The following is an 11,866-nucleotide window of genomic DNA, read 5'->3' as shown; positions in this document are numbered from 1 at the left end:
TCCCACACCGCCTATCCTCTTAACTGCCCCTATCCACTTCCCCACGACTTCCTTCTCAAATTCCAACACTCTCCCTTTTCAACTTCCTTCTTTATAAATACCTCCAACCCCTTTGGCTCTTCACTTCTCTCTTTTCTAAAAAAACGCCTTTCCTCAGGTACTTTTCTCCCTCCCTCTTTTCTCTTATTCTTATTTTTCATTCACCATGACCAATAAATCTACTCGCCGACCCTTATCCCGTGCTTCTCTATCACCTCCTTCTGCCTCTACTTCCTTTGGATCCACCAGAGTTCTTTCTAAGCTGTTCATGTGCGATTCCTGTTCCTCACTCTGATGTTTCATAGGTGAGGCAAAAGTTTGGGCTAGATGACAGGCGAAAATTCACCTTCCCCAACCTAGTGAAGCTCCTGACTTTTACTGCCCGTGGTGGACTTGCCTCTATGAGTATCCGTCTCATTTGGGTTTTTTGTTCCCCCCGCCTTCTCTGGTTCAGCGAGTGCTTTCCTTCAATAAGCTGGCGATTTGTCAGCTTAAGCCGCATGCATGGCGTGTACTGGTCTCGCTGTGCATTCTGGATGAAGACTATAACTTGGGTCTGACCATTGATGATCTGGCGGCGCTGTATACCTACAGATCCGTCAAGCATGGCCAAGTGACCCTCAGATCCTGTAATAAGATGAACTCGGGAGTGATCCTTCCTCCCAAAGTGAGGGATGAGGGCTGGTTCAAGTGCTACATCTTTGTCAAAATTGACACAATCTCCCCTACCCCCCGATTATTTGTTCGATAAGTGGGCTTCGGTTGAAGGTAATTTCTGTTGTTGATGTTCTGTCTTCCCCTTTTGTTCTCACTGTTCTTACTGGCTTTTTCTTGCAGATCTGTTGCAACCAACTCCTACCAAAGATATCACTGTTGTGACCAGGCTCCTCAATCTTCCTCCCCAAGCTACAACTTTTTCCGCCCTCCTTGCCTCGCAGAACACAGGTTCCTCCTCTCATCCACTCAAGGTGGACGAAGAAGAAGAAGAAGACCAGGAGCCTCACGAAGAAGAAGGGAAAGAAGAAGAAGAGGAAACTCCCTCTAACTTAGAGAAGGAATCTGAGACGGAACCTTCAATGTCATCTGGTGAGACATTTGTCTTTTGTTCTTCCTGTCTGTTGTATTTGTTTTATTCTGTGTGACTGGTGCAATGACTGTTTTTCTTAGGCAAAGCCCCTTTCTGTGATGACTTCGCAATGGAACTGAAGAAAAGGAAGCTCGCCTCCTCTTCCTCCCAACCTGCTCCAAAGAAGAAAACTGTTCGGGCTCCTGAGCCAAAAGCGAAGTCTGTTCCTCCCTTGGCATCGGTTTGGGATTTATCTGTATGCATCCCTTTAAATTTTAGGACTATAACGAATTATAACATGATGAAACTAGTCATAAAATAAATTGCATAAACAAAATTGTAAAGGATTAAGAAATAACCTTTAGTCTTAGCAAAAACAGCCTAAGAACAATATCAAAGTTGATATTCGCCTATCAGTTGCACCCAAGACAATATGAGAAATGCCCTTTGATTATGCTAGAATCGATCCAAAAATTAACTAATTAATTTTTAGGTTTTTGTGTGTTTCTTCTGATGAGATGGAGGCAAGAATGAGATGGAAAAATTAGGTTAGAAAAAGCTACTCCTAATCTACCTATAAACCGTGTAGGTTGAGCAATTAGGGTAGATTTTTCTTTTTTTTTTTTTAATTTCCGGCCCATATCCGAAAATAATAGAGTATAATTTCCTTATTTTCGGTTATTCTAAAAATGTATAAAATGTGTTATATATAAATTGTCATCTAGTGAGGATCGAACCCATAACCTCTTGGTTTGAGTACCCTTACTATTACCAGTATGACACATTCATCTTGTTGATATTAAATATAACCGATTACATTTAATTACGAATTAACATATTAATTCGTCCAAGCTAACATTACATACATTTAATTAAATATAACTTATTATATTCAATTTACGAATTGACAGTTAATTCGTCTCAACTAATATTATTTAATCTTCATTAAATAATTGTCTCATCAACACATTGACTAACTGTTTAGTCATATAAGGCATCAATGTGATTATATCTCTCAAACACATCTCTCAAACACATCCTATAGGTGTGACCTTTAGGGACCAGTTGATCACCGCCATCTGTATGATAATAACGTCAAACTTTCTAGCAAGCCAACCGTTATTAGGTAATCGTTAATCAACTGATTAAAATACGAAGTATACCCTTGTGAACCTGTAAGAGATTTACAAATGTTATCACACTAATTTGTGGAGGACACAAGCTCCGACAAACTCCCACTTGTCCTCACAAGTGTATGTGCGATAACCGATTCTCATATCCTAAAATTTCTCTCACTCAATGTAAAACAATTTGCAAAATCTGTATTCACAAAGGTCGTATTTTACAAGTGATCTGCATCAAGAGTGGTTTCCCCGACTAGAGAGTAACTTAACTGATAAACGAATCAACATTCGAGCATGGCCATGCATTTCAGTTACAACTCCTCGAGTGGTCCTGAGAAATAACTATACCTGATAAGGGTTGGATATTTTCTTCAACTCGAATCCTGCCGATATAAGCGCATTATGAAATGACCCAGAAAAAATCTACTTAGCCTCCAGTTACGGCAGACCGTGAGAAAGAAACCAAAGTCACCCAAAAACTGCCTTAATCTCAAGAGACAGTCGATAGTAAAAAAAATCGACTCTAGGAATATAATAGACGTCCAATCCACGACCCGGCACCGAATGTTTTTAAATATTTAGGACTCCATTACGTTGTCACAAAAATTTGTCCTACGAGGTATCGTTATAATCTCGCATTTGTGATCGATCAGTCAACAGTTTGACTTATGGCTCGTTGAACCCACCATCAATCGACTGCACAATATAATAGCCGGAGTTATCAGCTCACATGGGCGATTACGGACCAAAGAAATATAATGTAATTCAGTTCACTTTGTGGCGTTCAAAGTTGTCAGTACAATCCACATGAAAAACAAAATATTATAATAAAACGATGAAGTTATAAATAGTATATGAAAAAGATAATGTATCAAATCCATAATCAACTACTAAAACTCAGGAACACGTTTAATTCTCATGGAAATAACGTGCCCTTCATGCTTATCAAAATTCAACGGTTTAGTGAGAGGGTCTGCGATGTTATCATCCGTCGCAATCTTGTCAATCACTATCTCTTCTTGCTCCACGTAATCACGGATCAGGTGAGCTTTCCGATGTACATGTCTAGATTTGTTGCTAGACTTAGGCTCCTTAGTCTGGAACATGGCACCTCTATTGTCACAATAGATGGTGATCGGGTCATTCGAACTAGGAACTATCGTAAGTCCTTGTAAGAATTGACGCATCCATATCGCTTCCTTAGCTGCTTCCGAAGCGGCATAGTACTCGGATTCAGTAGTAAAATCTGCTACAACACTCTGTTTGGAACTCTTCCAGCTGATCGCAGCCACCATTAAGAGTGAAGACGAACCCGGACTGAGATTTTGAATCATCTCGATCCATTTGGAAGCTAGCATCTGCGTAACCGATTGCGCGTAGCTTAGTATCGCCTCCATAACTCAATACCCTATCCTTAGTCCTCCGTAGGTACTTGAGGATATTTTTAACAGCTATCCAGTGTGTTTCACCTGGATTCTTTTGGTACCGACTCGTCATACTCAATGTATATGCCACGTCTAGATATGTGCATATCATGGCATACATGATTGATCCTATTGCTGATGCATAAGGAACACGACTCATGCACTCAATCCCTTCAGGCATCGTGGGTGACTGAGACTTGCTCAACTGCATCCCAGATGTCATTGGAAGGTTCCCCTTCTTGGAGTTGGTCATGCTGAACTTCTCAAGAATCTTATCCAAATAAGACTCCTGACTAAGTGATAACGTCCGTCGTGATCTATCCCGGTAGATACGGATTCCCAAAATTCACTGTGCCTCACTCAGATCTTTCATCTGGAAATGGTTCTTCAACCATTCTTTAACCGAAGATAGGAGAGGAATGTCATTCCCAATCAGGAGTATGTCATCGACATACAATATCAAGAATACAATCTTGCTCTCACTCGACTTGATATATAAGCATGGTTCTTCGATCGATCGAGTGAAACCATACTCTTTTATCACCTGGTCGAAACGATGATTCAAACTCCGAGAATCTAGCTTAAGTCCATAAATGGAGCGCTTGAGCTTGCATACTTTCTCAGGATGTTCAGGATCTATGAAACCTTCGGGTTGCACCATGTACAACTTCCTCCATCTGTTCCTCGGTTGTTGGTTCTGGAATCTCCGACAGCTTGAAGGTTCTATTACTCGTCTTGTTCTTGAGAAATTCTTTCTCTAAGAACGTCGCACTAGCCGCAACAAAAACTCGATGTTTGGTAGGCGAATAGAAGTAATGACCAAATGTTCCTTTTGGATAACCTATAAAGTATGTCTTGACCGATCGCGGGCCGAGCTTATCCTCGTGTCTCCACTTGACATAAGCCTCGCAGCCCCAAACCCGAATGAAGAACAAGTTAGGGACCGTTCCTTTCCACATTTCATATGAAGTCTTGTCGACAGCTTTAGTCGGACTTCGGTTAAGTATAAGAGCAGCTGACAAAAGAGCAAAACCCCATAATGAATCAAGCACTACCGTGTGACTCATCATGGATCGAACCATATCAAGTAAGGTTCAATTTCTCCGTTCAGACACACCACTTAATTGAGGTGTTCCAGGTGGAGTAACTGCAAAACGATTTCACAGTTTTTAAGGTGTTGATCAAACTCATTTGAAAGATATTCGCCACCCCGATCTGAACGGAGTGCTTTAACCATTCTACCCAGTTGGTTTTCAACCCTGTTCCGGTATTCCTTGAATTTCTCAAAGGATTCACTTTTATGCTTCATTAAGTAGACATATCCGTATCTACTCAAATCGTCCGTGAAAGTGATAAAATATTTATAGCCATCTCTAGCGGTAATTGACATAGGTCCACAAACATCAGTATGTATGAGTCCTAATAGGTCAGTAGCGCGCATTCCAACACCTTTGAAGGAAATTCGAGTCATTTTGCCAATGAGACATGATTCACACGTGCCATATGTAGAAAATTCGAATGTGGGAATAGTCCCATTATCGACGAGTTTCTTTACGCGTTTCTCATTTATGTGTCCCATTCGACAATGCCATAGATAGGTTTTATCTTTGTCACCAACCTTTAATTTCTTATTATTCACGTGTAATACTTCCGTGGTTTGATCTAAGATGTAAATTCCATTCATGGAAACTGCTTTGCCATAAATCATTTCATTGAAAGAGAGAATACAGCTATTATCCTTTATTGAAAATGCAAAACCGTCTTTAGCAAGTACGGAAACAGAAATAATGTTCTTAGACAAACTGGGTACATAGTAACAGTTATTTAAAAATAACTCAAAACCACTAGGGAGTTGGATTACATATGTTCCCTTCGAGACAGCAGCAACTCGTGCTCCATTCCCGACTCGCAGGTCCACATCACCTTTTTCGAGAGGTATGATGTTCTTTAGGCCCTGCAAATGATTACACAAATGAGAACCACAACCAGTATCAAGTACCCAAGTTCCGAAACTTGCATGGTTAATCTCAATCATATGAATATAAGATGACATACCACCAGGAACGACGCGGCCTGCTTTGATGTCCTCACGGTAGACGAGACAGTTCCTCCTCCAATGTCCAGTCTTGTGACAATGGTAGCACTCAATGTCACCGCCCTTGCTCTTTGACTTGCCCTGTGAGCCACTAGTCTCACCGGGCCTACTCTTACCGTTTCCTGGCTTTTTAAACTTTGGCTTACCTACAGCTAGGTCGCTATGAGCCTTGCCCTTACCTTTACCCTTGTTGGAAATCGTGAGAACATCCTGCTTCATGCTCCCACTCAATTTCATATCCTTCTCGGTCTGTACGAGAAGGGAGTGTAGCTCATGAGGACTTTTTTTCAAGTCATTCATGTAGTAGTTCGCCCTGAAAAGGGCAAAACCATCATGAAGAGAATGAAGCATTCGGTCAATGACAATGCTCTCACTGATTTTGCAAACAAGTGCCTCCAGCTTCTCGACATTCTCAATCATGTGAAGAATGTGTGGGCTAACCGGTTGGCCCTTCTGGAGTTTCGCATCAAAGAAGCGACAGGTATGCTCATATGTAACGATTCTCGGTGCTTTTGAGAACTCGTTAGTGAGCGTGGTGAAAATATTGTTCGCACCTTGGGCAATGAAGCGTCTCTGCAAATTGGTTTCCATTGCAAATATGAGTACGTTCTTTATCGCACCCGCTTCCATAACGAAGTCACTATAAGCGAGTGACTCGTTGACTTTTGCATTGGGGCCTGGGTTGACCGGTATTGGCTCAGTTAAGTACCTGAGCTTACCATCAGCAATGGCAGCATTCCGTAGTGCTGCCTCCCAGTCCGCAAAGTTGGACCCGTCGTTTTTCAGACGTGTGAACTGATTCATTTGGTCCATGAATATTTTCAGCCAGGACTCGCGTCCAAGTGTGGCACTAGGCATTTGGATTGCGTTATTTACAGACATTTTTGTTGTAACAGTAAAATAAACGTGTTCTACACTGCGAAAAGAAGAATAAATAATAAGCATGTGCATCGATTTTAATTTAAGTCTAATGAACTAGTGTCATAACGCGAAGACTCAAAACATTTATACAATTGACCTTCCTCAAGAATTATATAAATGATCCCAAGACTCAATTATCTTTAAATTGATAAGCTAACCTTTTAGCTAATTCTACCGTTAGAATTCTTGGTCGATAAATTTCTGTAAATTCTATCTTTAGTCCATCATAATCACGAGAAACTCTTCGGACTATGATGTTGAGGTAAACTAAGTCAACACAACTACTTACCCAACGTAGAAGGGGTCATATTATGCCTACCGACGAAGAAGGGATTCATAGTTGTTTGCCCTTATAAAGACTAATCTCAATTTCCGTTTTAGAGGAAGATCCCATCAACTTTATTTTAATTCATTTTAAGTGAACTAATATCTAGCATGCGAGAATGAATAAACTAAGGTGATGGCTTAAAAATATGTGACATCTGTATGTCCATGAAAACTAACATACAATCTATATGAGTCAATTTTCATGCATTTTAGTAGTAGGTGGTTTGGTTTTAGGCGGAATATGATGCATAAACTATCATGTGAATGAAAAGCAATAAGAATGAAAAACGTAAAAGCAATAATAAAGTCCTAGTGTGGCCTATCCTATCAAAATGAACATTAAATACAAGTTTGGAATCCATCCTTTGACCCGAGAAGCTTGTCTCGATGTTCCATCTTGATCAATGTAGCGGGAGTGAGCTCCAATCTCCATCTTTAGTCTTCTTCAAAAATTACAATAAATAAATTTACATAATAAACCTATTTATTACATTCTAATTTCAAAACCCAAAACTAAAGGAAAAATAAAGGAGATTCGAGATCTCATAATTACATAAAATTATGTTTCCTTCATTACGAAAACATAATTTGACTAAAGCCACACTAAGTATTACAAATTACAACCGATTGCAAAAAAAAAAAAAACGTAAATAAATTCATTCAACGATTCATTCAACAAAAATAAAATGCGTCAACTAAAATAAATTAAACATACATGACACAATTCCTTAATTATGTTGATTAATTTATCCAAACCACCTATTTAAATTAACAAATTAAGTGATAATTCCTCAATTAATCACATTAATTTTAATCTTAATTCATATTAAACTTGTAATATGAATTTAATTCATCAATATTTTAAACTGCTTTAAAATAATTAGGTATCTATTAATTATGAACCGCTTCACAATAATTAATTTGCCAAAACAAAACAAAAATTAAAACCCCCTTTTTTTTAATTGTCTCGGCAAAAACAACAAAAAAAACAGATTTTTTTTTTTCTCGGTAAAACTGAAAGGAAACAAAAACAACCCGTTTTTTTTTTTCTTCTTCACGATTTTTCTGTAAAAACCGAAACAAAACAATTTTTTTTTTTTATTTTCTGCTCACTGTGAACAGTAACAGAAAAAAAAATTTACGGCTCAAATTAAAACAAGAACCCTAATGCCTCTTTTATGTCTCTTTTGCGGCAAAAATGCCCTAAAACATAAATTCGATGAAGAAAATCGTTTATAGCAGGCTTGATAGATTCCTGATTAATCATGATTGGTTAGATGAGTTTCCTGATATGAATGCTCATTTCCACCCTGAGGGACTTATGGATCATACCCCATGTATTGTCAGGAATATTAAACTGGATGGTAGAAGAAATGCCAGCTTCAAGTATTTTAATATGTGGGTAGTGCACCTGAATTTCATGAGATTGTTCAGCACACTTGGAGTCAGCAAATTGTAGGTTCTAAAATGTTTGGGGTGGTGAAGAAATTGAAAGCTCTTAAGGGAGAACTTAGGAAACCGAATGCAATTTGTTTTTCGATGTTGAACTCGAGCAAACCAAGCTATTATCAACCTGGAGAAAATCCAATTACAAATTGAGGAAGATTATGATAGAACTGACCTAATAGCTGTTGAACTGCAGGCTCTGGAAGAAGTGAAGTATTGGTCTAAAGCAAGGGATAGTTTTCTGCAGCAGAAAGCAAAGACTCAGTGGATCAGTGAAGGTGACAAAGAACACGCCTTACTTTCACTCGCCATTAAGTCACGATGCCCGAGAAATAAAATTGTTCAAATTGAGGACTAGAGGGGTAATCTCTGTCGACTGATCAAGCATTCAAAGAGCTTTCCGAATTTCTATCGGAGGTCTGCTGGGTAGCCGAAGGGACCGAACAAGTGAGAAGTGTGGTCCTGCAGACAGGTCCTTTTTGCACTGAGAATCACATAGCTTCTTTATTAGCTCCTGTTACTAAAGAAGAAATTAAAGGGGTGGTGTTTGCTATCCCTATAGATAAAGCTCCAGGGCCTGATGGGTATACTAGTGGCTTCTTCAGAGATTCTTGGGAGATTGTTGGGGATGATATTTTTAGTGCCATCATGGAGTTCTTCACCTCTGGAAGTATGCTTAATCAGATTAATGCTACTAATATTACCCTCATTCCTAAGTGTGATAGACCAACTACTGTGAGCCATTTTAGACCTATAGCATGCTGTAATATGGTTTATAAGGTGATTTCCAAGCTGTTGTGCAACAGACTAGCCCTGGTTCTTCCTGATATCATTCATGAGAACCAAGGAGCTTTTATTAAAGGCAGGTCTATCATTGAGAATGTGCTCATATGCCAAGATATTGTCCACCTGTATGCAAGGAAAGCAGTGACTCCAAGATGCTTGTTCAAGATAGACTTGCAGAAAGCTTATGACACAATTGAGTGGGATTTTGTAGAACAAATGCTTCATGGGCTTAATTTTCCTACTCATTTTATTCAGCTGGTGATGCAATGTGTAAGATCTACCACTTTTACCCTATCCCTGAATGGGAGGGACAAAGGGGATTGAGACAGGGGGATCCAATATCACCACTTCTATTCACTATCTGTATGGAGTACTTGTCCAGGCTGATTAAATTTGCCACTGATAGATGGCCATTTCAGTATCACCCTTTATGCAAAAATTTAAAGCTTACACACCTCATGTTTGCAGATGATTTATTGCTTTTTTGTAAAGGAAAACCTCAGTCTATCTGGTTGCTTATGAGGGCTTTCTCTTCATTCTCTAAGGCTTCAGGACTAGCAATGAATAATGCTAAGTCTGAAATATTCTTTAGTGGAGTTGCTGAAGATATTAAGGAAGGGATAAAAATGGTGACTGGTTTCAAGGAAGGCACAATGCCATTCAGATATTTGGGAGTGCCTATTAAGGCAGGAAGACTTACAAAATCTGAATGCAGTGCTCTTACTGAAAAAATGGTAGCTAGGATAAGGGGATTGAGAGCTAAAAAGCTATCCTATGCTGGCAGGGTGACTCTTATCAATGCAGTGCTGAATACCCTTCAGAATTATTGGGCTCAAATGTTCATAATTCCCAAGAGTATCATAAACAACATCATGGCAATCTGTAGGAATTACTTATGGGATGGCTCCTCTGAGTACCATAGAGTTCCAATGGTAGCCTGGGATAAGGTTACATTGCCTAAGAAGGAAGGTGGATTGGGGATTAGACGAGCCGATACCTGGAATATAGCCAATGTAGGCAAACTGGTTGATTGGATTTATTGTAAAGCAGATAGGCTTTGGATCAAATGGGTTAGTGATGTATATATCAAGGATCATGACTGGCATTGCTATACTCCTCCAACTGATGCTACCTGGGTGTGGAAGAATATTTGCAAAATAAAAGACAAGCTAAAGACTGGTTATGCTAATGGCAGCTGGATTGTGAGTCCTAAAGGGTATTCTATCAGGAGTGGATATGATTGGCTCTCCCCTGATCATATTCATCTTGACTGGCCTGCAATTGTATGGAGTAACTGGAACATTCCTAAGCATTCTATGACCACATGGCTTAGAATGCAAGAGGGTATGAATGTGAAGAGTAAACTAGTGAGATTTGGATGCTGTCCTGATGATCGTGCTCTTTCTGTCGATTCTGATCAAACAAAGTGGAGCATATGTTTACTTCCTGTGTGTATGCTGTCAAAGTTCAATCTTGCTTAGCAAAGTGGTATGGTGGTGGCTTCCCTACAGTGACTGATCTGATTGCAACTCAGAAAGATAGTATTCAATGGAAGGTAAGGGTAGCCATGTTCAATGCAGTTACATATTCTATTTGGTACCAAAGGAATAATGCTAGAGTTAATGATGTTTTGATGAGGCCTGAGTTTGTGGCAGCACGAATAGAGGAAGATGTCAAGAGAAGAGTTAAAGTGAAGTGTGGAAATGTTGCTGATCAACCAGGCTGTGGTTGGCTGCAAATTATGGGAGTGAATTGAGTGCTTGTAATGGGATTCGATCCCTGCCCCTCTTGTAACTATTTTCTTAGTTTTTGATATATAATATACTCACATTACACCAAAAAAAAAAAAAGAAAATCGTTTATAGTTGCTATTAGAACATGATTAACATATGAATTAATAAAACATGATTAATCTTATATGCCAAAAACTATATAGCAAAAACAATTTTTATATCATCAACATGACGATTCCATTTGAATTTTAACTTAATCTTCATTAAATCAAAAACTACCAATTTATCATATGTTTATGTTAACTGATTAAACAACAATATGAAAAATCGAAATAGAAATAATCATCAACAACAAAGGCATAAACTCGGCATAAAAAAAACAAATCGGCAAATTTTTTTTTTTTATACTGAAACCCTAATTTTTTTTTCGAAACCCTTATGTTGTTTACAAACAATTTTATGAAAATCATCAAAATTAAAATTCGTGGCCTAGGCTCTGATATCACTTGTGGCCTTGTGGGATTTATCTGTATGCATCCCTTTAAATTTTAGGACTATAACGAATTATAACATGATGAAACTAGTCATAAAATAAATTGCATAAACAAAATTGTAAAGGATTAAGAAATAAACTTCGGTCCTAGCAAAAACGGCCTAAGAATAATATCAAAGTTGATATTCGCCTATCAGTTGCCCCCAAGACGATATGAGAAATGCCCTTTGATTATGCTAGAATCGATCCAAAAATTAACTAATTAATTTTTAGGTTTTTGTGTTTTTCTTCTGATGAGATGGAGGCAAGAATGAGATGGAAAAATTAGGTTAGAAAAAGCTACTTCTAATCTACCTATAAACCGTGTAGGTTGAGCAATTAGGGTAGATTTTTCTTTTTTTAATTTCCGGCC

General features: G+C 38.6%; 1 protein-coding gene across 1 annotated transcript; it reads left to right on the top strand.

The window, feature by feature from the left end:
* The first annotated feature begins 9,593 nt into the window (after nt 1–9,593).
* On the top strand, nt 9,594–10,984 carry LOC141632358 (uncharacterized). The gene is made up of 2 exons (XM_074444910.1): nt 9,594–10,665; nt 10,710–10,984. Exons 1-2 carry the CDS (start codon nt 9,594–9,596, stop codon nt 10,982–10,984), a joined length of 1,347 nt encoding a protein of 448 aa, XP_074301011.1.
* The last annotated feature ends 882 nt before the right edge of the window (nt 10,985–11,866 follow it).

The sequence above is a fragment of the Silene latifolia genome, chromosome Y, assembly GCF_048544455.1.
Source record: "Silene latifolia isolate original U9 population chromosome Y, ASM4854445v1, whole genome shotgun sequence".
NCBI lineage: Eukaryota > Viridiplantae > Streptophyta > Magnoliopsida > Caryophyllales > Caryophyllaceae > Silene > Silene latifolia.
This window is presented reverse-complemented; position numbering and strand designations above follow the sequence as displayed.

Excerpts from the sequence above, each read along its gene's own strand:
- LOC141632358 (XM_074444910.1), top strand. The coding sequence starts at position 9,594 with ATGGAGTACTTGTCCAGGCTGATTAAATTTGCCACTGATAGATGGCCA. Across the intron at positions 10,666-10,709 it reads TCAAACAAAGTGGAGCATAT|CAAAGTGGTATGGTGGTGGC; the intron begins GTTTACTTCCTG and ends AATCTTGCTTAG.